The sequence below is a fragment of the Narcine bancroftii genome, chromosome 1 (assembly GCF_036971445.1).
Source record: "Narcine bancroftii isolate sNarBan1 chromosome 1, sNarBan1.hap1, whole genome shotgun sequence".
Classification (NCBI taxonomy): Eukaryota; Metazoa; Chordata; class Chondrichthyes; order Torpediniformes; family Narcinidae; genus Narcine; species Narcine bancroftii.
Window position 1 is genome coordinate 44,758,211 of NC_091469.1, and position 25,110 is coordinate 44,783,320.

The 25,110-nt window shown below is 40.0% G+C and overlaps 1 protein-coding gene across 3 annotated transcripts in view; it reads left to right on the plus strand.

Moving 5' to 3' along the window:
* cenpe (centromere protein E) overlaps positions 1-25,110 on the plus strand; it is a 144,359-nt gene that overhangs the window by 17,197 nt on the left and 102,052 nt on the right. For 2 of the 3 annotated variants that reach the window (XM_069925310.1, XM_069925298.1), the window contains exons 7-13: positions 4,774-4,841; positions 10,102-10,152; positions 10,840-10,891; positions 18,467-18,554; positions 20,432-20,561; positions 22,305-22,424; positions 24,802-24,918. In XM_069925310.1, coding sequence (XP_069781411.1) covers positions 4,774-4,841; positions 10,102-10,152; positions 10,840-10,891; positions 18,467-18,554; positions 20,432-20,561; positions 22,305-22,424; positions 24,802-24,918 — 626 coding nt within the window. The remainder of the gene's footprint in view (positions 1-4,773; positions 4,842-10,101; positions 10,153-10,839; positions 10,892-18,466; positions 18,555-20,431; positions 20,562-22,304; positions 22,425-24,801; positions 24,919-25,110) is intronic. The other variant, XM_069925304.1, reaches the window with a different exon arrangement.

Genomic DNA, 25,110 nt, shown 5'->3' on the forward strand with positions numbered 1-25,110 from the left:
CAGTCTGTGAAGCCACTATGAAAACTTTTCACGTGCACTCAGACCCAATATTGGCTGTACTCTTACTTTCTACAATCAGTAACTTTTTTTAAGAAAACCAGAACGTTGACTGTAGTGTAGCCTGTCACTTTTAATTTCACAGGATAAATCTTGCTCTTTATGATGAGGGTCTTTTAATCATCCATTGATAAAGATTCACCTGGGCTCTGGTGTAGAGTTTAAATGGAATTGTCTCATTCACAGTCACTGAAATGATCCATTCTGTTTTTATCAGTAGCAGTCGAGTGAATCCATGAAGAATTCCTCCACTTTCTTCCACTGTGTATACCTTTCTCTTGGTATCTCCTGCTTTTCAGCACTTTGCAAAATGATTATTTTTGCCACATTTATTAGCAGGACTTTCCAGAGGCAGGACACATTTTTGGAATATGTCTAACTCCTCACCTGCTGCATTTGCTGTTTTGATCTTACTAATTTGTTGTTGCTAATTCATTGCCATTTTTGTGATCTTTATTTTCAATGAAATTCATACATATCTAAAAGCTTTAGTTCCATCTGTTTTAATTTGCTGAGGAAAGGTTTCAAGATTGTTATTGCATGTACTGAGGTATAATGAGAACATTTATTTTGCGAGCAGTCCTGTTATTTATTTAGACATATGGCATGGTAACAGGACATTCGGCCCATGAGTCCATGCTCCTCAATTTACCTGCACCCTGGTATATTTTTGAACAGTTGGAGGAAACCCATGCAGACAAGGGGAGAATGTACGAACTCCTTACAGGTAGTGTGGGATTCGAACTCTAGTCCTGATTGCTGGCGCAGTAAAGGCATTGTGCTAACTGCTAACTGTGCTGCCCCCCAATCACATATAATCCAGTGAGTAAAACACAGTGGTGAGTTGAAGAGAGAGGTTGATACAGAGTAGGCACAACATAATTTAAATAGCGATATTCATTCAGGAGTCCCATACTAGTAGGGGAAGAAGCTGTCCTTAAATCTGGTGATGTGCGATGCCACACTCTTAAACCCTGTTACCTGTTGGAATAAAGTGAGGAGAGTGTGGCCAGGGTTGGGTGAGCCTTTTAATATATTGTCTGGCTTCCCAAGGCAGTGGAAAGTTTAGATGGGGGTTAGGGTGATACTTTGTTTGATGGATTGAGGTGCATTAGCTCTCTAGGCATTGTCATGCTGTCTTGGAACGGCTCCTGTATGATGCAGTCATGAACCCTGCTGGGATACTTTTAAAAATGCATCTGTAGAAGTTGAGAGATGGAGGTGACAAACCAATTTCCTAAGACCTTGGAGGGAGGAGAGGTGCTGGCATGCTTTCTTGGTCATTGAGTGAACTAAAACTGGTTGCTGGAGATGTTTACTCTTAGGAATTTAAAACTGGCTTTAAAAGTGTCTCTATCTCCGCACTGTTCATGCTCAAGAGTTTTTAAAAAAAAAAAAAAAAATCACACTTGATGCTGTGGTAGGCCAATAGTATTCCTTTCTTTCTTTGGCTTGGCTTCGCGGACGAAGATTTATGGAGGGGGTAAAAAGTCCACGTCAGCTGCAGGCTCGTTTGTGGCTGACCAGTCCGATGCGGGACAGGCAGACACGATTGCAGCGGTTGCAAGGGAAAATTGGTTGGTTGGGGTTGGGTGTTGGGTTTTTCCTCCTTTGCCTTTTGTCAGTGAGGTGGGCTCTGCGGTCTTCTTCAAAGGAGGCTGCTGCCCGCCAAACTGTGAGGCGCCAAGATGCACGGTTTGAGGCGTTATCAGCCCACTGGCGGTGGTCAATGTGGCAGGCACCAAGAGATTTCTTTAGGCAGTCCTTGTACCTTTTCTTTGGTGCACCTCTGTCACGGTGGCCAGTGGAGAGCTCGCCATATAATACGATCTTGGGAAGGCGATGGTCCTCCATTCTGGAGACGTGACCCATCCAGCGCAGCTGGATCTTCAGCAGCGTGGACTCGATGCTGTCGACCTCTGCCATCTCGAGTACCTCGACGTTAGGGGTGTGAGCGCTCCAATGGATGTTGAGGATGGAGCGGAGACAACGCTGGTGGAAGCGTTCTAGGAGCCGTAGGTGGTGCCGGTAGAGGACCCATGATTCGGAGCCGAACAGGAGTGTGGGTATGACAACGGCTCTGTATACGCTTATCTTTGTGAGGTTTTTCAGTTGGTTGTTTTTCCAGACTCTTTTGTGTAGTCTTCCAAAGGCGCTATTTGCCTTGGCGAGTCTGTTGTCTATCTCATTGTCGATCCTTGCATCTGATGAAATGGTGCAGCCGAGATAGGTAAACTGGTTGACCGTTTTGAGTTTTGTGTGCCCGATGGAGATGTGGGGGGGCTGGTAGTCATGGTGGGGAGCTGGCTGATGGAGGACCTCAGTTTTCTTCAGGCTGACTTCCAGGCCAAACATTTTGGCAGTTTCCGCAAAGCAGGACGTCAAGCGCTGAAGAGCTGGCTCTGAATGGGCAACTAAAGCGGCATCATCTGCAAAGAGTAGTTCACGGACAAGTTTCTCTTGTGTCTTGGTGTGAGCTTGCAGGCGCCTCAGATTGAAGAGACTGCCATCCGTGCGGTACCGGATGTAAACAGCGTCTTCATTGTTGGGGTCTTTCATGGCTTGGTTCAGCATCATGCTGAAGAAGATTGAAAAGAGGGTTGGTGCGAGAACACAGCCTTGCTTCACGCCATTGTTAATGGAGAAGGGTTCAGAGAGCTCATTGCTGTATCTGACCCGACCTTGTTGGTTTTCGTGCAGTTGGATAATCATGTTGAGGAACTTTGGGGGACATCCGATGCGCTCTAGTATTTGCCAAAGCCCTTTCCTGCTCACGGTGTCGAAGGCTTTGGTGAGGTCAACAAAGGTGATGTAGAGTCCTTTGTTTTGTTCTCTGCACTTTTCTTGGAGCTGTCTGAGGGCAAAGACCATGTCAGTGGTTCCTCTGTTTGCGCGAAAGCCGCACTGTGATTCTGGGAGAATATTCTCAGCGACACTAGGTATTATTCTATTTAGTAGAATCCTAGCGAAGATTTTGCCTGCAATGGAGAGCAACGTGATTCCCCTGTAGTTTGAGCAGTCTGATTTCTCGCCTTTGTTTTTGTACAGGGTGATGATGGTGGCATCACGAAGATCCTGAAGCAGTTTACCTTGGTCCCAACAAAGCTTGAAAAACTCATGCAGTTTGGCATGCAGAGTTTTGCCGCCAGCCTTCCAGACTTCTGGGGGGATTCCATCCATACCTGCTGCTTTGCCACTTTTCAGTTGTTCGATTGCCTTATATGTCTCATCCAGGGTGGGAACCTCATCCAGCTCTAGCCTTAGGGGCTGTTGAGGGAGCTGGAGCAGGGCGGAATCTTGGACTGAGCGGTTGGTACTGAAAAGAGATTGGAAGTGTTCTGACCATCGGTTGAGGATGGAGATCTTGTCGCTGAGGAGGACTTTGCCGTCTGAGCTGCGCAGCGGGCTTTGGACTTGGGGTGAGGGGCCGTACACAGCCTTTAGAGCCTCGTAGAAACCCCTGAAGTCGCCAATGTCCGCGCTGAGCTGTGTTCGTTTGGCGAGGCTAGTCCACCACTCATTTTGGATCTCCCGGAGTTTGCGCTGAAGATGGCTGCATGCGCGACGGAAGGCTTGTTTCTTCTCTGGACAGGACGGCTTTGTAAGGTGAGCCTGGTGGGCAGCTCGCTTCTTTGCCAGCAGCTCCTGGATTTCCTGGCTGTTTTCGTCAAACCAGTCCTTGTTTTTCCTGGAGGAGAAGCCCAGTACCTCTTCAGTGGATTGCAGTATGGTAGCCTTCAACTGATCCCAGAGGGTTTCAGGGGACGGGTCCGTGAGGCGGGTTGCAACGTCGAGCTTTGCTTTGAGGTTTGCCTGGAAGTTTCCTCTCGCTTCGTCTGACTGCAGTTTTCCAACATTGAACCTCTTTCTGGGGGCTTTATTGTTCCTGGGCTTTGGCTTGAAGTGAAGGTTGAGCTTGCAGCGAACCAGCCGGTGGTCAGTGTGGCATTCCGCGCTAGGCATGACCCTGGTGTGGAGCACATCTTGTTTGTCACTTTCTCGCACCAGGATGTAGTCCAGGAGGTGCCAGTGTTTGGATCGGGGATGCATCCAGGTGGTCTTAAGGCTGTCCCTCTGCTGAAAAAGGGTGTTTGTAATGACAAGCCGCTGTTCTGCGCAGAGCTCCAACAGGAGGCGCCCATTGTCGTTGCACTTGCCGACGCCATGCTTGCCCAGGATTCCTGGCCAGGTTTCTGAGTCTTTGCCGACACGAGCGTTGAAGTCGCCCAGGATGACAACCTTGTCGGCTGTAGGGGTACGTTGGATGAGGTTGCGCAGGTCGGTGTAGAACTTGTTCTTTTCTGCTGGTTCCGCCTGGAGGGTTGGAGCATAGACACTGATGAGGGTGATGTGACGCTTGTTTTGAAGTGGGAGTCGCATGGACATGATTCGGTCCGAGAGGCCTGTCGGAAGGTTTTCGAGTTTGGAGGCAATGAAGCTCTTGACCATGAAGCCTACACCAGATAGGCGTCGTTCATCCGAAGGCTTGCCAGACCAGTAGAGTGTGTAGCCCGCGCCGCGTTCTTGGAGGCTGCCTACATCTGCCAGGCGGACTTCACTGAGTATTCCTCTGCTGAACTAAAAACAAGGGTTATTTTCTGGGGGGGGGGGGGAAGGAATTGGTGATCTCAAACAATTGGGGGAAGGAGTATATGGTTATTTGCAATATTTTTGAATTCTTTAGAAAAGTTTTTTTAAAAATTTTTCTCTTTACAGAAAACCGGCATTATGGAGAAACCAGAATGAATGAACGTAGTAGCCGATCACATACAATTTTTAGAGTGGTAAGATGAACTTGTCTATTACTTGAATTTGTTGTGTTTCATTTGTGCAAATGTGTATTAATAATGTTCTTTTCACACAAGGCATCAAAATTCTCTATTCCACTATTCTAATGAAGTCCTTTTGAAAATTGATAATTCAGTAGCAAGCATCAATTAATAAAAAGTTGATCAGTATAATGTTATCTTGATAAATGGCTCAGATCTGAAACATTGGGTTATATCTTTTGCTTCTTTTCGATTCTGCGTGACCTGCTGAGTTTATCCAGCACTTGTGTATATTGCATTATAATGGTAGTTGTATGATTAGATGGTCAAATTTTGCTTTAAACACTGAGTGAGAAAGCCTTCTCCTAATCAAATAATACCATGGGGTCTATGTGTGTAACTGAGAGGGTAAATCTAACCATGTTTTAACATCTTGATAGAGTGATGGCTTCTGTTTTTATCGGACTTGAGGATATTGGACCTTCTGATATTTTTTGTGTGGGTGGGGTAAAAGGTTGTCATTTCTTTTGACCATGGGGTGAAAATTCTGCAACTCCACACTGCAGCATTTGACAAATTGTGAATGAGGATGTCTTGCTTCTAATTTAATTTTGTGAGTTCTTAATGGCTAAATAGGCCAATGTGGAAAGTGCAGATCCTTCCACGTGGGGCATCTGATACCTGATAATGTGAACAAGTGGGTAGTTCCTTAGTTGCTATACTCTTCACTATTAACATGGGTCTTCTATGTACTCATAATACATACCCTTGAGATGGACACCTATCCAGAATGTTGATTCTCTACTTTGAATAGTGATGGGCCAAAGAGTTCATTGAGTTGGAGATTCTGCCCTTCAGTGAAGGGGTTGACCACATCCATTACAGTAATCCTTTCCTGTCCACTTGGTAACCTCTCCACATGACAATTCAGAATAAAAAGTCAGTTTTGGAGTGGAATGTTGATGAAGTGAAACAAGGGCCTTAAAACTGTAGATATTGGGCCAGGAAAGAACACTAACATTGGCTTGCTCAACCCTTCAAATTCATTGAAAGGATTTGCAGAAATGCTGTTGGTACCTTTTCCAGTGGTCAGAAGTACCCAAATGCAGACAATCCAAACCCTTTGATGTATAGAATAGTGGTTTAAGAGGGAACTCTGGCACAAGCATGGAAAATCAGAGACAAACAATAAATACTGGATTTGCTTATGACTCCCTTTACATGAGAATGAAGTTAACTAACAGTGGTGATTTGATGTGATTTATTTTTTATATATATTTTTGTTCCTCTGCTCTCAGTCAATTCCTGCTAAGCCTAATTGTGGTTCTGGCTTAACGTGACAGTCAAAGAAATTACAACCAAAAATTAATACTTCATGATCCAGAAAAATTCAGATCTTTGATCCAGCTGTTGTTTGAAACTGTAAGCTCTGTGATCTCTTTAAATCTGAAATGAACATTGAATGCAATGAATAATGTCAATGGAATTCAGAATTTTCCTATTGCTAACATATTAATCTTTTAGATTAAAATTTGCCAAATGGGCTAGTTTTATTGTGTTTCACTATACCTTGGCTCTATGACTGATTTGAATTCCACAAAATAAAAGTACATTTTGTTAACTTTCATAACTGTAACAGGTTTAACGTGTATTGACTAATTTATAAGTTTATCTATGTTGCTTGGCAACACTAAACCCAGTTAAAGAAAGGGAAAAGCTACACAGTAAAATCCCCATTATCCACACTCAATCAACTGAAAACTCAAAAATGGGCAAAAATACGAGGAAATAAATATTTTTTTTCAAAAGATAAAGTTTTAAATAAAGAATAATAGTTTTAAATAAAAGCTTAACATTGGAAAAGTAAATGTTCTCTGAAGCAACACACAACCCTTTGGGATCAAACATTCAGCCAGCAGAGCACCCAAGTGGTTCCCTTTCCACAGCAGCTGTTTGAATAAAGTTTCAATAAACTTGTGTTTGAATAAAATGATGGTGCCCAGGATGAAGAGGCAGCCAGTGCCACTCTGGTGACTCTCCCAAAATATCTCCCTATCCCTGATTGGTAATGTGCTATTTTTAGTATTGGGTATATTAGTAAAGCTTTATCTGTAATCTTGGGGGCGGGGGGATTAATTTTGGTGGTGGCACATTTAGTTCAGAGGCTAGCACAACAGTTACTTACAATGCTTATGAATGGGGTTTGAATTTAAAGGGAGGTGCACCCTGTGACTCCTTATCCCTGCATAGTAAGTCTATATCTTTATTAGTATTAGGTATATTAGTAAGGCTTTATCTGCGAACTTGGGGGAGGGGGGTTAATTATTACAGCTAGTGCAATACTGTTATAGTGCCAGCGACTGGGGTTCAAATTTAAATTTAAATTGTTACGGTAAAGAATTGATTAAAGTGAACTTCACAAAATTAAAGACTACAATACTGATTTTTTTTTCAAAATTAATTCCTATGTTGCACTGTTTCTTCTTCTTTGGCTTGGCTTCACGGAGGAAGATTTATGGAGGGGTAATGTCCACGTCAGCTGCAGGCTCATTTGTGGCTGACAAGTCCGATGCGGGACAGGCAGACACGGAAAATTGGTTGGTTGGGTGTTGGGTTTTTCCTCTTTTGTCAGTGAGGTGGGCTCTGTGGTCTTCTTCAAAGGAGGTTGCTGCCCACCGAACTGTGAGGCACCAAGATGCACGGTTTGAGGTGATATCAGCCAACTGGCAGTGGTCAATGTGGCAGGCACCAAGAGCTTTCTTTAGGCAGTCCTTGTACCTCTTCTTTGGTGCACCTCTGTCACGGTGGCCAGTGGAGAGCTCGCCATATAACATGATCTTGGGAAGGCGATGGTCCTCCATTCTGGAGACGTGACCTACCCAGCGCAGTTGGATCTTCAGCAGCGTGGATTCGATGCTGTCGGCCTCTGCCATCTCGAGTACTTCGATGTTAGGGATGAAGGCGCTCCAATGAATGTTGAGGATGGAGCGGAGACAACGCTGGTGGAAGCGTTCTAGGAGCCGTAGGTGATGCCGGTAGAGGACCCATGATTCGGAGCCGAACAAGAGTGTGGGTATGACAACGGCTCTGTATACGCTAATCTTTGTGAGATTTTTCAGTTGGTTGTTTTTCCAGACTCTTGTGTAGTCTTCCAAAGGCGCTATTTGCCTTGGAGAGTCTGTTGTCTATCTCGTTGTCGATCCTTGCATCCGATGAAATGGTGCAGCCGAGATAGATAAACTGGTTGACCGTTTTGAGTTTTGTGTGCCCGATGGAGATGTGGGGGGGCTGGCTGATGGAGGACCTCAGTTTTCTTCAGGCTGACTTCCAGGCCAAACATTTTGGCAGTTTCCGCAAAACAGGACGTAAAGCGCTGAAGAGCTGGCTCTGAACGGGCAACTAAAGCGGCATCGTCTGCAAAGAGTAGTTCACGGTCAAGTTGCTCTTGTGTCTTGGTGTGAGCTTGCAGGCGCCTCAGATTGAAGAGACTGCCATCCGTGCGGTACCGGATGTAAACAGCGTCTTCATTGTTGAGGTCTTTCATGGCTTGTTTCAGCATAATGCTGAAGAAGATTGAAAAGGGGATTGGTGCGAGAACGCAGCCTTGCTTCATGCCATTGTTAATGGAGAAGGGTTCAGAGAGCTCATTGCTGTATCTGACCCGACCTTGTTGGTTTTCGTGCAATTGGATAACCATGTTATATTCTTAATGTTGGCATATTGGGCATTGTAAGAGTGCATCTCTGTGAACTGGAAAATTTGTTTTTTTGGCATCCGTAATTCCAGTAGCTGCCGGATATTGGGAATTTTAGTTTATTTCAAATCAGATACTATTTATTATGTAATATTACATAAATTGCCTTTAGTCTTCCTTAAGGCAAAGATTTTCCATTAGCATTGCCTGGCACCCCTTACAATCAAAGAAAGAAAATCTAGCGCTCCTGCAGCCTCTGCAGTGCACAAGACTCCAGTTCAGTTCAAACCATTGAGACCCTGTCCAAGCCCAGCCTTTTGGCACTCAGGGCTTTTTGGGAGCCCTTCTTGCCCACAGTCTCCCCTCGATTAACAGTTCAGATGCCTGGTTTTCAAGAGCCAGTCTCCTGCAGCCTATCTCAGTTCCTCAACTGCAAGTTGATAACAGCTTGCCACCTGTGTGTGTCTTTCAGCTGCAGAGCTCCTCACTGGTCCACCATCATGGTCACAGACCTTGGGGTTGTCTCCTCTGCTCCTCATCAATGGGGGTGGGGGGGGGGGTGTTTTCCCCATTACTGGTGCCCTAGGCCAGTCCACTGCTCCCCAGGAGTCTGCAACCTTTTGAGGCCGCTGTTGAGCACAGGCACTGCCATGTTATGTTGGTCTCAGAGCCCAGGGTTGCTGAATTTTAATTAACTCTGGCAGCACCAGCTCTTTTTGTTATGCTAGATAGTCTTGCTCTTGTGCAGAATCAAGAATTTGTGACGTACAGAAAATACTATACATCCAATGTTTGCTTGTCTAAAGTGCATCTAAGATCATCTTTGTTCTTTTTTTTTTGAAGACATTGAAACAAAAGCATTGGTTACATTTTTCCAATTGAAAGATGGTTAGATAGGTTCACTTTGGAGTGAATTAGCACAGATGATTCAAACACTTTCACTAACTACAATTTCCCTATATTAAAATACTATACTAGTTTAAAGGGCCAGAATTTCTTTTCTAATTAGCTCTTGTGACTATTTTCATATTGTTTCTGCTGCATAATTGTAGTACTGAATATTGCATATTACAACCATCAATTAAATTTGAGATAAACTGGTCTACTTCTTGCTGTCCAGCAATGGGAATACAAGTGAGGATACACTGGCATTTTATCTATGGAACCAAAGAAACCTCTGGGATTTTTTAATGAGTTGGGAAAAATAAAGCAATAATACTGTAATAAAATACTTCAATACTGGAATTCTGACAGCAAAAGTGCTGGAAATGCCTCTTACAGCAGCTGATGCTCTTGAGGTGATAACTTTTGCAATAGATGATGGCCATTGATATACTAATTTGAAGGGTTCCTTTTTTTCTACATTGATTCTAAGCTTTGTTGTTAAGTTGTACCAATGCTGAGAAATAGTTGCATTTGTATTGTTTAAAGGAGAACGGGTACAAATGAATATTTGGCTCTGATGTTAAAAAAAAATCCTATTTCATCGAAATGTCTTGAAGTTTTTTACTTTTTTTTTGGCATGGTAAGAAATTTTGACAGTCATTCATTTTGAAGTGCTCTGAACATTTTCCATTTCAGATTGTGGAAAGCAGAGATAAAAATAACGAAGCATTTATTGTTTCGCATCTGGTGAGTTCAAAGCCATTTACTTGCACAATCTAAATCCACCCTATTGACAAATTTAAAAGTTGAACATGTTTCCCAGTAAAGAAATAATAAAACTGAAATCCCATTGAATTGGTTGCATTCAGAATTCTTATTTAACCCTGGGTTACAATGTAAATTTGAGACACTTGGTTGCATACACAGTATTATTAAGTCCATTAAAATTAATTCTTTGTCTAATCTTGAACAGTTCTTTTTAGATCCTTAGATCCTCTTAGTAATTCTGCAGTGCCATAGTATTTGGAATATTCTTGCATTATTTTTATGTGAATAGTGTTTGACAACCATTCATTAGGCTTTTGTACATCTTGCACAAAAGAGGAAAATTTCTGCCTTGTAAATGATCTGTGAAATTAAGGAGTACATTATATGCAAGTAAAGAATTGATCTTTAAATGCAAATAAATTGAGCTTACAATTATCGTGAAAATGTCATATTCTTGTACACTATATTTGCAGCAAAAGTTGTAAATTAAAAAAAATACTTTCACTGTCAGATTATTTGAATAATTATTATAAATACTGGAATTTGAGTGAGAACATGCAACTTCAAATAATTACATTGGTGAATAAGCTTGTTATTGCTTTGTTTTAGTATTGTACATATACCACAAGGTTAAATTGCAATTAAATACAAAACTCTCTTTTGTAGAATTTGGTCGATCTGGCAGGTAGTGAACGGGCCAGTCAAACAGGAGCTGAAGGTAGAGTTATGCACCATCTTCCAAGTTCCATAGTACTGTTAAATTTCCAAAGATTTATAACTTGTTTGTTTCAACTTCTCAAGATTCAATTCATTGTCATTTTAATAAAGCAATGTTATATCACATGAAATTGCTCTTGCCTGCAGAAAGGCAGGTAGATTTGCCAATGGCAGAAATTGCCTGAAGTCAGAGAAAGAGAAGCAAGGGAGAATCTCCCCAGAGACATAGAATGTCCATAGATTCTCCTCCAGCACCTCTGCAACTATTGGCAACTTGAGCCCCAGATCTGAACCTGATACAGTCAGGAACCCCTCAGAGCCTTCGGCAACCCCCCCACCCTTCACATCCTGGTTCTAATACCTGGTACCCCTTCAGCCAGTTTCAAGCCAGTCTCCAGCAGCCCGACACGAGTCCCCTGACAGTGATCTCCAGCAGCCCCCAGCCTCTGTGGGTTCCTCGCCTCAAGTTGCAAGCAGCCTGCAATGTGTGTTTTTTTTCCCCCCAGCCACACTTATCTGCTGCAGCGGTTATCATCCCGTGGGTAGTCTCCTCTGCTTCTCCTTGTCAGACAGGGAATGGTCTCCATTTTCTGGTGCCCTGCACCTCTCCTCTGCTCCCTGGAACCTCCTGGCTGCTGCCATCTTGGGGGAAGACTCCACGGTCGTGGGATTTTAAATAAAACTATTGTTGGCTCCTTTAATGTTCAAAGCCAGAGTGGAGCTGATGGCAATTGACTTGGCAATTGGACCCCATGGGAGTGCTGTATCTGCTCCTTGCTCCCCACAGGTTTGCACCAGCGGTAGCGCTGCCATTACAACAGCTCCTGCAGCAATCTAGCTATAAAAGTTTCATTTTGTGTCCCATGTATTATCTGTCAAATTAAAGATTAAAATTTATTTGAAAATATTGCTCTTGAATCAACTGAATAAACTGTCATAGAATTGCCATCCAATACACTAACTAGATATCTTTTGTGCCCTATTGTGGGAAGGTGACCAGATTCTATTTAAAATTATGACCCATTATAACATTTGCACTCATCAGGACTTTCACAGTGATGCTGCTTGCTCCGATGCAGTGTGTATGTGCGTTTTGGTGATACCTCTCAGTATGTAGCCAGGGGTAACTCGTTGGGTCGTTTTTTTCTGACAGGAATTTCTTACACTTGTCTCATGTTCAGCTATGGGCAATAATATTGCATTTTGCAATGATGAAAGAGGCTCCCAATTTTCAAGATTCAATTTATTGTCATGTAATGAAACCGTGTCATATTACAGCAAATTTACCATCAGCAGAAATTGCCTGAGGCACCTCCTAAGGTCAAAGAAAGAAGAGAATGTGAGTTCCCTGTCCCCCACCAGGAGTCACTGAGGGCCTGTGGATTTGTCTCTAGCTTCATGCAGCCATACAGAGTCTAGTCCAAACCATTGGTAACTTGAGCTCCAGATCCAAACCTCCAATACGATTAGGAACCTTTCAGCACCCTTGGCACCCTCTCACCTCTTAAATCCTGATTCCAATACTGCTACCCCTTCTTCTACTTTGAGCTCCAGCAACCCACAACCTCCTTGCCCAATAACTGACCTGTAATGTTGACCAGTTTTTAACCAGTAAATTCTATCACAATAAATCAATTATTCTGCACAGGTACCAAATTTTCAATATTTTTATTGGTTTTATCAAATAAATGTTCCATAGATACATAACAATAAAGTATTAACAAATCTTGTAGAGCAATACAGATAGTACTGAAACCTATATTACATTAAAAAGAAAGATAAAAAGAAAAACACGATACTAAATATCTAATTCAATCCCCTCCTTTCGGAGGCTACTGACTAACACAAACAGTCTACTGCTAATAGTTTTTTTAAAAAGGAGTGTAAACATTGGGTTAAAAATCTAGTTAATCTGACAAATTTTGTAAGTAATGAAGAAAGGAACCCCATAAAAAAAAAGTTAAAATTAATTTCAGTAATGGAATATGTAATTTTTTCCAAAGTCAGACATATTGGTTGACCAATCGGAAACCAGTGATTAAGTGGGAGGGATAGGATGTTTCCATCTCATTAAAATGCACCTTCTTGTGATAGGTGAGGGCAACTATGTGGGATTGTGAAGCAGTCAGAATTAAACCACATGACCCACTTATTCCAAAGAGAGCAATAAAAAAGATTTGGAGTCAAATTAATATTAAGAACTAAATACAAGGTACGAAATACCCCTTCCCAAAAATTGGAAAGAGAACATAACCAAAATGTATCTCATTTAGAAGAGAGATTAGAATAGAATTTGGCTAATTAGACACTGAAATAGTGGTCCCGGTGTACTACTTTCAATTGTGTTACGAGCCCAAAGGACCTCAAACCCAGCAGCAATAGGCAATCACCAAGACAAGTGGTTTTTAAAACAAAAGTTATTTTTTATCAACTTCAAACATGAAAATAGAATCAAACTTTAACTTAACTCTATACTTATACTATACTCTATACTAACCCAAATTACCCCCTTCTAATTACAAGTGCATGTGTATGTAAAGTGTGTGTAAATTCAAAAAAAATTCTTTGGTTTACATTTCAATCTCACTTCTTCTAAGTTCTCTGATTGCAGGCAATCACTATACTGTGCACAGAATTTAACATGAATAAATTTCACCAGCCTTGGTGCTTGAAAGGTAAATGTTTACCACTCAGGAAGGTTCTTGTAGGATTTGCAGAGAGATATTTGTTGCTCCAGGATTTCCACAACTGAGGTACCACCACTAGTCACTTCAGACCTCAGGGTCTCGCTGATGAAACTTGTCCAATCAGGGTCTTCCAGATGGTAACCTCTTTCTTCAAGCTACCACAAAGTTCCATTCCTTATTTCAAGAGAAACATCAGACAGATAGCACTTCCACCCATCTACTGCTCTGGAACTTGCTTTCATCAGTTTCAAACAGTTCTTCCTAGATTGCACTTTTCACTTACTTGTCAGTGTCCCACACACTGACTGACTGAGCTGTTAATTCTCTCTCTCTTTTCCAACTGAAACTCCAAAGAGAGCATGTGACTCATGTCTTGCAAAACCCCCACCTTTTCCAGCAAACAACAGGAGTTCTTCTTTCTGCTCCCATCTGTTATCTTGGGTAAACAACCCAAGATTGACCTTTCTATGCACTCTGCAGAAAGGTTAAGCATGACTCCAGCAAGACGATGATCAAGCATTTTATTAACACCTACTTGTAAAAGGTGTTTACATTCTCCAAGAGATTCTGCAATGTGAATTCTTCAGTTTTTCAAATAAGATCTGTTTTAAAATGTGTGTATGTATGTGACTTACTCTAAATCTTATAAATTCTCCCCAAATATTAATATTGTTACAATTTTAATAATGAATGTTTAGCACAAAGAGGATAAATGCACTTGTCTCAGAATATAAATTCATGTAGTTTCAGAAAATGGCTGTTGAAAATCTTGTTCCCATAGTTTTTTTAAATTCTGTTTAGGGAACTATCCCTAGAATTCAAAAATAATTAATGAAGGCCAGATAATTAGGTTAAAAATTGTAAATCATCCCTATCATATTAGGTTGTAGGTCTTCAGGGAGCTTCAAAATTAAAGAATTTAAAAAGGTCCAATCTGTAAAGAGCGAGGGTGGGGGTGGGTGGAAATGTCTAGGTATAGAAAATATGGTGGATAATTGTTCAAAAGAAGCAAGTAAAAATATCTTTAAAAAATTGTATACTAATTATGATAACCACTATCTTGTACCGAAGGTTTTAAAAAAATTACCTAAAATAGCACAAATGAATAAAAAATCTATGGTACCCAAAATGTTTCCTAAATTGAAAACGGATTCTCAGTGTATGTCTAACAACAAAATTATTAATTTGGATGCCAAAAAAGTAACAGGTAACAAAGCTTGATTGCAGAATGTTTGAATGTGCATAAATTCAAAACCATCTTAAAAATATTTGTTCTGATTTAGTGCATGTTAGAATATTGATCTTCAGAAAGTAAGAATTGGTAGAATATGTACAAGGGATTAAAAATATTGAATTTTAGTGTCTGGAATTGCCTGAAGATTCAAATATTGCTTTACCCATTTGGTATACAGACTGAAAAGGAGGCAAATAAACTATTGACATGGAGATATCCAAACCATTAAAAAAAAAGTCTGTCCCGGATATCCTAAAGTGGGAGGAACAGGAGCCAGAGGTCGTGGTACATGTAGGTACCAATGACATAGGGAGAAATAGAGAGGAGTCCCAAAAAGTGAGTACAGGCAGTTAGGTAGGGAGTTAAAAAGAAGGACCGCAAAGGGGGTAATCTCTGGATTACTCCCTGTGCCACGTGACAGTGTGAATAGAAATAGAATGAGGTGGAGGATTAAAATGTAGCTGAAGGGGTGGAGTAAGGGGCAGGGTTTAAAGTTTCTGGATAACTGGGACCTTTTTTGGGGGAGATGTGACCTGTACAGTAAGGACGGGTTACACTTAAATCCCAGGGGGACCAGAATCCTGGCAGAGGTATTTGCTAGGGCTACTCAGGATCCTTTAAACTAGAATGGTTGGGGGGAGGGAACAAAATAGTACAGAGCAGTAAGGAGAAGGTTAGAATGCAAACAAAGAAAGTTTGTAGTAAGTATTTGGATATGGATGGGCAGGTGATAGAGAAGGGAAATGCTCTGGAAGAAGATGAAGGGCAATTGCCTAGGAAGGATAGATTAGAGGGCACATCCACGGAGGCTATTTGGGTGGAACTGAGGAGTAGGAAAGGAGAGGTTACACTTGTAGGGGTGTATTATAGACCACCCGGAGGGGACCGAGACCTAGAGGAGCAAATCTGTAGGGAGATAGTAGATATTTGTGATAAGCACAGGGTTGTAATTATGGGAGATTTTAATTTTCCACATATAGATTGGGAAACACATTCTGTGAAAGGACTGGATGGGTTAGAGTTTGTGAAATGTGTGCAAGATAGTTTTTTTTACAACAATATGTAGAGGTGCCAACCAGAGAAGGAGCAGTGTTAGATCTACTGTTGGCAAATGGGATGGGTCAAGTGACGGAGGTTAGTGTTGGCGAGCACTTCGGGTCCAGTGATCATAATGCCATCAGCTTCAATGTCATTATGGAAAGAGAGAAGTCAGGGCCAAGGGTTGAGGTTTTTGATTGGGGAAAAGCTAGATTTGAGGAGATGCGAAAGGACTTGCAGGGTGTGCATTGGGACAATTTGTTTTATGGGCAGGATGTAGTAGAGAGATGGAAGATCAGATTTTGAGAGTGAAAAAGCTTTATGTTCCTGTTAGGTTAAAAGGAGGGGCAAAAGGTTTGAGAGAGCCGTGGTTTTCAAGGAATATTGGAAACCTGGTTCGAAGAAAAAGGGAGGCATACATTAGATATAAGAAGCATGGAGTTAAGGGGATGTTTGAAAGATACATTGAATGTAAGAGGAATCTTAAGAGAGGAATTAGGAAAGTTAAAAGAAGGTACGAGGAAACTATGGCAAGCAGGGTGAAAACTAATCCAAAAGAGTTCTACAAATATTTTAATGGTTAAAGGAAAGCTAGAGACAAAATTCGTCCCTTAGAGAATCAGAGCGGAAAACTGTGTGTGGAGCCTAGAGAAATGGGGGAGATATTGAACAGTTTCTTTTCTTCGGTATTCACTAAGGAGAAGGATATTGGGAGATGTGAGATAAAAAAAAGCAAATTGGGTAAATATGGGGAATATAGAGATTACAAAAGATGTAGTTTTAGGGCTTTTGAAGAATATAAAGGTGGATAAGTCTCCGGGACCAGACAGGATCTTCCCCAGGACATTGAGAGAAGTGAAGGAGGAAATAGCAGAGGCTCTGGCGGTAATTTTCCAAATGTCATTAGATATGGGGATAGTGCCGGAGGATTGGCGCATTGCGCATGTGGTTCTGTTATTTAAAAAGGGTTCAAGGAGGAAGCCTGGCAACTATCGGCCTGTAAGTTTGACGTCTGTGGTAGGCAAATTAATGGAGAAAATTCTTAGAGATAGTACATAAACATCTGGATAGACAGGGTCTGATCAGGAGCACTCAACATGGATTTGTGGGAGGAAGGTCATGTTTGACCAATCTGATTGAATTATTTGAAGAGGTGACTAGGAATGTGGATGAGGGTAGCGCAGTGGATGTTGTCTATATGGACTTCAGTAAGGCCTTCGATAAGGTACCACATGGAAGGTTAGTTAAGAAGGTGCAGTCTTTAGGTATAAATTTTGAGATAGTCAAATGGATTGAACATTGGCTGAAAGGGAGAGGCCAGAGAGTGGTAGTGGATAATTGTCTGTCAGGTTGGAGGCCGGTGACCAGTGGTGTGTCTCAAGGATCTGTATTGGGCCCATTGTTGTTCGTTATATACATTAATGATCTAGATGATGGGGTGGTAAATTGGATTAGTAAATATGCAGACAATACTAAGATAGGTGGAATAGTGGATAATGAAGAAGGTTTTCAAGGATTGCAGAGGGATTTGGGCTGCTTAGAAAAGTGGGCTGAAAAATGGCAGATGGAATTTAATGCTGATAAGTGTGAGGTGCTTCATTTTGGTAAGAAGAATCAGAACAGGTCATACGTGGTAAATGAGAGAGCATTGATGAATACAGAAGAGCAGAACGATTTAGGAGTAACGGTACATCGTTCCCTGAAGGTAGAAACTCACGTGAATAGGGTGGTGAAGAAGGCTTTTAGTATGCTGGCCTTTATCAATCATTGCATGGAATATAGGAGTTGGGAGGTGATGTTGAGACTGTATAAGACGTTGGTGCGGCCTAATTTGGAGTTCTGTGTGCAGTTCTGGTTGCCTAATTATAGGAAGGATATAAACAGAGTGGAGAGAGTGCAGAGAAGGTTTACCAGAATGTTACCTGGGTTTAAGCATCTAGAGTATAGGGAGAGATTGGACAGATTAGGTCTTTATTCTTTGGAGCGTAGAAGGTTGAGAGGGGATTTGATAGAAGTATTTAAGATTATGAAAGGGATAGACAGAGTGGATGTGGATAGACTATTTCCGTTAAGAGGAGGAAAGATTAAAACAAGAGGACATGAGTTAAGAATTAAGGGGCAGAGGTTTAGAGGTAACATGAGGGGGAACTTCTTTACTCAGAGAGTGGTAGCCGTGTGGAATGAGCTTCCGGGAGAAATAGTGGCGGCGGAGTCAATTGTATTATTTAAGAAAAGGTTGGACAGGTATATGGATGAGAAGAAGATGGAGGGTTATGGGCATTGTGCAGGGAGGTGGGACTAGAGAGGGGTGTTTGGTTCGGTGCGGACTAGAAGGGCCTAATGGCCTGTTTCCGTGCTGTAAATTGTTATGTTATGTTATGATCTTAATCATCCACTATTATACCTCCAGGTATTTCTCTGTATTGCTAGCCTCAGTGTGGGATGTGCACAATCCCAATTCAAGTGCTCTTTTCGTATTCTTGCCAGTTTAGGAAACAATCGTCTTGTTTTGTTCCAATCTTAGTTTTTTTAAATCGCTTTGCAACTATTTTCATGTTATTATTGCTTTAAACTGTTTGTTCATTTTTGTGAGGAGAGAATTTTTTTTATAATTTAGGTGTTCGTTTAAAGGAAGGCTGCAATATCAACCGCAGTTTGTTTGTACTTGGTCAAGTTATCAAGAAGCTTACTGATGGACAAGCTGGGTGAGAAACTGCTTACCTCCTCTGAAAATACTGACACCAACACATTTAACATGTGAAAACTGTATTAACATATTGAAGTTTTTGACAATATAGAGCTAAAATGTCTTGTCCATCATTCTCTGATATCTTGTCTGATAGCAGTGATTCCAATATATTCCTTATGGCAAAGCCTCATTGGTCCTGCCAAACATGATGGGATTTGACTGTCTATCTCCTATCCAGTCCTTTTGCATACTTGCCCTTGATTACCTCCACAATAAATGTTTCTCTTTCTGATAAGTAATTTACCTGAATTTCCTTTTAACAAATATTAAATAATGTGGAAACAGTAGATATCTTGTTGCGTTTTACCACTTTCCAGTTTGCGCATTGTAGAATCTTCATTACATACACAAATTAATTGTAGTATATTGCATGTTGCTCTGAGTCTAAAATAATATGCCTTGTATCAAATCGTTTGTAAATGAGTTTTGACTAGTTTTGAGAGATGATTTTTTAAAAATTTTGTCCAGAATATATACATACCAAATATATATACAAAAATGGAGGATTTAAAATCCTTTAAAAGGGTATTTCTGTACTGTTTATTAAACAAATCAATAAATCTGATACAAAAATAAAACCAGGAAACTGCAAATCCATCCTTTTGGCATTAAACAATCTTTTTGATATTTTGATCATTTGTGGAGATTGTGCAGCAAGACCTAATACCAAAGGAGTTAATTAATATCAGGAGCTTGTGAGGACGTAACACAGCATGGGGCAAATACCAATACTCACCCTAAATGCCATTTCATTTTGAATTATTGGTATGTTAATTAAATGTACCTGTAGCTGTCCGCTACAAAGAAACACACACTCAGTGTAGCAGGTTAAGCTCACTACTTTATTAGGGCTGGAAAGGCTGTTCAAGTTCCTGCCATTTTTGCTGATTGACTGAGTCAGCCATATGAATAACAATAGTGGGCAGGAACATCCATGTATATGAATCCCCTTCTTCCCCAGCCTGTTTCTGCTGAGTTAGTTGGACAGCTTGACCAATGCCATTTTAGGGCTGTTGGTCTGATGCTGCCCCAGCTTCTACCCCCTCCATTCGCTGTCCTGGAAGTCGCTTTAGTAATGTCTGCTGCCGCGCGATGTGCCGGCCCAATCTCCGCAATTGCGGAACGCCACATACCCTAGATAAATAATTAAATGGAAGATGAATGCTTGCAGCCTCTTGAAACACCTTAAGCATATTTGTTGATGCATTGAGCAAAGATTCAACAAATTGATGTCTGTATATCACAGTATGTGTGAGGGGAGGGAAAGAGGAAGAGGCCTGGCATGTTATCCTGAACTTTGCTTTGAACTTGGATGTTCTCATCCAACTCAAGGGAGGTGGAATATTTGGTCAAAGAGAGGAAAGCAGAAAGAAATTCTTATTTTGTTCTCTTGTCTTTCCTAGTGTGCACAGTTCCCTGGGGGACTATGTATCAGAATCTGGTGAAAATGTCTGACATAATATAGTAATATACTGACTAGAATTTAGACTGAAAACAATCTGCCTTCGATCCAGGCTGAATTTAGAAAACAAATTTCATTCCATCTCATGGTCCCACAGTCTTGGAATTCCCACCATACAATAATATGGATGCCCTGAAAAATTCTTAGTGGATCGTGTAAGTTCTAACATGGGTCCCCAGTTAATGCATAGTTGATTCCTTGCTCTGTGATATAGAGCAAGTGACTGGTGAGTTGAATATTGTAGTCATAATAGTGAATAACTCCAATGGTCCAGCAACCTTCAAGTATGAAAAGAAGAGAAAATTGTGATGGCCTGATATACTTTAATTTTTATTACATCCTTATGACAATTTATTTTTCTATTTTTGTAGCAGGTTTTTAAATTATAGGGACAGTAAACTGACTCGAATTCTGCAGAACTCATTGGGGGGCAATGCAAGGACACTAATCATTTGTGCCATTACGCCGGCTGCTTTTGAGGAAACTCTCAGTACTCTTCAGGTAAGATCTGCTTCCCTGTTCTTCAATGAGCCTTGTCAAACAAACTACCCCTGCATAAGTTTGTTATCTTGCTGTATTTGATTCTTTAAATTTATGGATTCTGCTTATTAGAGGTGAAAAATTAATTGGTACTATAGTGTGAAAATACTTGTAGATGCAGATTTGACAAGTTATTAAGTCTTATCTTGAATTTTTAAAAAATGCTGAATGCACATTAATATCAACTAAATGTGATTCTTTTTGCGATGAAACGAACCACATTATAAAAACAACCAGGAATGTTTCTTGTGGAATGACTTGTTCGTTTAAACTCCTGCTTTTATAATGAAACTGTTTCCTTTAGGAATGAGATGGACAAAATAAAATTTTTTGCCTAATGTTATAATATCCAAAGGAAATGGAAAAACAATTGGTAACAGTTTCATTCTGTAGCAAATGTTTCCTGTTACACACTGGTTTTATTAATGCAAATACAATGACTTTTCAGTCCCTCATGATTTGATATGGTGAAACTTTGACAATGTCCTGCCTGTTAACATGAATAATGTGGAGATTAGTGAAAGAACAGGATTGTAGAGACTGAACGAACTTGGAAAATGAAACATTATATTTTCATGAAGCATTTAGAGGCATTTCAGTGGTGCTTTGTTTGTGGTAGCTAATTTAGCTTTCAGCTTCTGTGTGAAATTAAGCAAAATGCAACCTTCACATTTCAACTTGTGTACACCGACATCCAGATTCTTCTGCTAATAGATTTTAAAAAATGGAATATAATGTGGGTATAGTATTTCACTAAGCTAACAACTCTGCTTATATTGTACTTGCACACTTGCTTTCTGGTAAGGACACTGTGCTGTTCTTCCAGATTTATTCCTTTCTATACTATCTTTCAACATCTTGAAATGCCCTTTTGAGTATTTGTACATACCCTCTTCTGATCAGGTAGGGTCTTATCAATTTTCCAAAATCTTGCCTCCCCTTTTTATTTCCTCCCACCACTCTAATTTAAGTTTTGCCAGTTTGACTTCCCAACAATTTCTGATGTATCAACAGATATTAAGTTTTGCCCTCTCAGTATGAGATCTCTGACACTGGTCAACCTACCCTTTTGTACAGTTTGTTTCAGTACACTTACAGGTGTGTAGATAGTCCTCTGATACCTAAATTTTTGTTCAGGTTTGAATCTATTTAGGCAGGATAAAGCCAAACAATAATTGTTGAGCAGAATGATTTGGAACTCTGCTTTCAATATTTCACTTTTCTTTTGTCGATTTTAATTTGGTATCCTACTCTCATTTCTACTTCAATGCGTACATTTTTTTTATGACCTGTGTTCTGTTGAAATTTGGTGCAAACTTGAGGAACACTTAAATCTTCCTCTGGGTGCTGCTGAATATTGCTTTAGTAAGAGATGTGAACGTGTGAGAATGGCCTCTCTGACTGTGTTGAAAGTCAGAAAAAAAATTCAATTTATTGTATAATGGTTAAGCGATGTCTGAATTAGCAATAGCAAGGCAGTAAAGACAGAAGTCTAGCTTCCATGAAATGTTTCCAATTTCTTGATTATTTTCAGAGACAACAGAAATTTTTATTAAACTTTCAGTTTGTGCTAAATTGCATGGAATCTCTGTTCTACTTACTCAGTTCTTAATTGTTTTGGTACTACAGTATTTGATGAGGACATGAAATGCTCCCAATGAACAAACCCAGTACAAAATTTGTACATCATTCCTTTCCTATTAGTTTGCAAGCACGGCCAAATTCATGAAGAATACACCTCATGTGAATGAAGTGTTGGATAACCAAGCAATGCTGAAACGATATCGCAAAGAAATAATGAATCTGAAAAACCAAATGAAAGAAGTAAGTTGTTCCCTTGCGTATCTGCTACCTTCAAAAAGATATCTTGCATAAACTTTTGATCTTCTTCGTTAGGTGAATATACATTGAGTAGATTCCAAAACTCCGAATATATCTGACATTTTATCATTACATATCTCCCTGCTGGATCTATTATTTCCTCTTCTATTTTAAATGGCACATTTTTACTAATTAATATAGCTACTCCTCTTGCTTTTGAATTATACGATGCTGCTGTTATGTGTCCTACCCAATCTCTTTTTAATTTCTTGTGCTCCAATTCAGTTAAATGTGTTTCTTGCACAAATGCTATATCAATTTTTTCTTTTTTCAGTAAATTTAGCAGTTTCCTCCTTTTAATTTGGTTATGTATTCCATTAATATTTAAAGTCATATAGTTCAACGTAGCCATTTTATATTTTGTTTATCTTCTCTTTCCGTTTTTCCATCATTACCTTTCCTCCTTTTCCATTTCTGTTTTCTTGTTTTGAACCCTTTATAAGACTACATTCCTAAAACATCAAACATTTTCCTTATTCTCCTATTTAAAACTTCTTTAGCCCCAATCTCCCCTTCCCCTCCTGAGTTGTCCTTTATCCCTTGTCGGACAACCACATCTCCCCTCTCCATTTGGATTTGCGAATTCACTCGCAAGCGTCAGCTGATTTTGCAGTGACCGCAACTCCTCCCCACCCAGCCCCCCCAGAAAAGATTTCACTTTTCATATGTAACAAAGGTCACTCTTTTAGTTCCCTCTTTATTCCCTCTATTCCATTTCCTTCCCATTAATTCTTGTCTATACTATCTATATTTTCCTCTAAATACGGATACATTTATGTATGCACCTTATACATATACACACATATACCTCTTTACCCACATACATATAAATCGTGGTCATTTTTACTCTTATTACATATCTTCATCTCTCTGGTTGTTTTGTAGTTGTTCTGCAAATTTCCTTGCTTCCTCTGGATCCGAGAATAGTTTTTTTTTCCCATAAGATCGTTTTCGATGTATTGAACTCCTTTCTCTTCTTCAGGAGTTCAAAACTTATGTGTCTTTTTAGTTCTCAGTCTTTTGTACTCTCGTTACACGTCTTCATCCCTCAGTCTATTTTGTAATTGTTCTGCAAATTTTCGTGCTTCCTCTGGATCCGAGAATAGTCTGTTTTGTTGTCCTGGAATAAATATTTTCAATACCGCTGGATACTTTAGTATAAATTTATACCCTTTCTTCCATAAAATCGCCTTTGCTGTATTGAACTCCTTTCTCTGAAAGAAGTAAGTTGTTGAATGCGATGTGCAATTATAACTTTTTTTTAATACCCTACCTTGATAAGCAAAAAGCATTTTCACCTTCAATGAGAAATATAAATTTGATTCCTAGTTAAAGATTGGAAAAATTGTCATAGAACAGAAGGAAAATTTAGGAGCAAAATTTGATTTTTTTTTTCTTCACTTGATGACAACATTTTTCTGCATCTAATAAAAAAATTTTGAATAATTATTCATTGGAAAGGAGTGTAAGCATTTAAGTTTTTGGGTGATTTAACAGTCCATTTTGGAATTGGCTTTTTTGTAATTTTTTTGTTTATTGCACTATGTACCATATCAATAACAATATATACAAGTATTCCTCATTAAAATGTACACAGTGACATTTCCTCTTTTCCATTTGGAATTGGTTGATGGCAAGTCACGAATGTAGATTACTTTGTTATTCAGAGTTGTATTAACTTTAATGCTAATGTTTTGGATAAGCCTGCAGTCGTTCAATAAAAGATCCGTTACAGTTTATTTTGTTTTGAGGCATGCTTTAAGGTGAATTCTTCTGATCCCATATTTTGGATGTAAAAATCACCCCTTCATCTAAGCCAATGGTTCTCAAGCTTTTTCTCTCCACTCACATATCACTTTAAGTATTCCCTATGCCATAGGTACTCTGTGATTAGAAAGATATGTGGGTGGAGAGAAAAAGTTTGAAAACCATTATTTTAATCTCATAACTCCAAAGAAAATGGGCCAATGACCATTTTTCTCAAGCAAAATATTTCAGTAACAATTGGGTCTAGAGCAGTGATTCTCATCTTTCCCTTCCTGCCAGACCACCTTAAGCAATCCCTTACTATTTACAGAGCAGCGATGGCATAGCGATTACTTAGTGGTATGTGAGTGGAAAGAAAAAGGTTCAGAACCACTGATCTAAGCTTTGGTGGGAATTCGTATCTTAATAGTCAGTGGATTTGCAACTATGCCAGTAAGGCAAAATAAAACTTGGCCAGGTGTGTTTATTAACATTCATTAAAACTAAATACAATTTTAAGTTATTAAAAACTGAAATTGCCGGGCTGGCTTCAAAAACTCTTTTTCATGAGCAGGAGAAAGCTCAGCTTTTGTCAGAAAATTATCATCTTCAGCAAGAACATGAAAAAAAATTGAAGAACTTGAGAAGAATGCTTGTCAGAGTTCCACATGATGAGGACATTAATGAAAGGGTAAGTCAAATAGGTTTTGCAAACCAACCTATTTGTACTCTGAGTTGATTGATGTAAATTTTGGGCATTGAATTTTGTGAGATCATATAAACTTTTTTGGAAGAGTTGGTATAGATTCCACTAGTATGTAAAACAAAGCTCATGAGCAATGTTGAGATGTAATCTTTATTGAGGCGCTTGTGCTACAGAGCC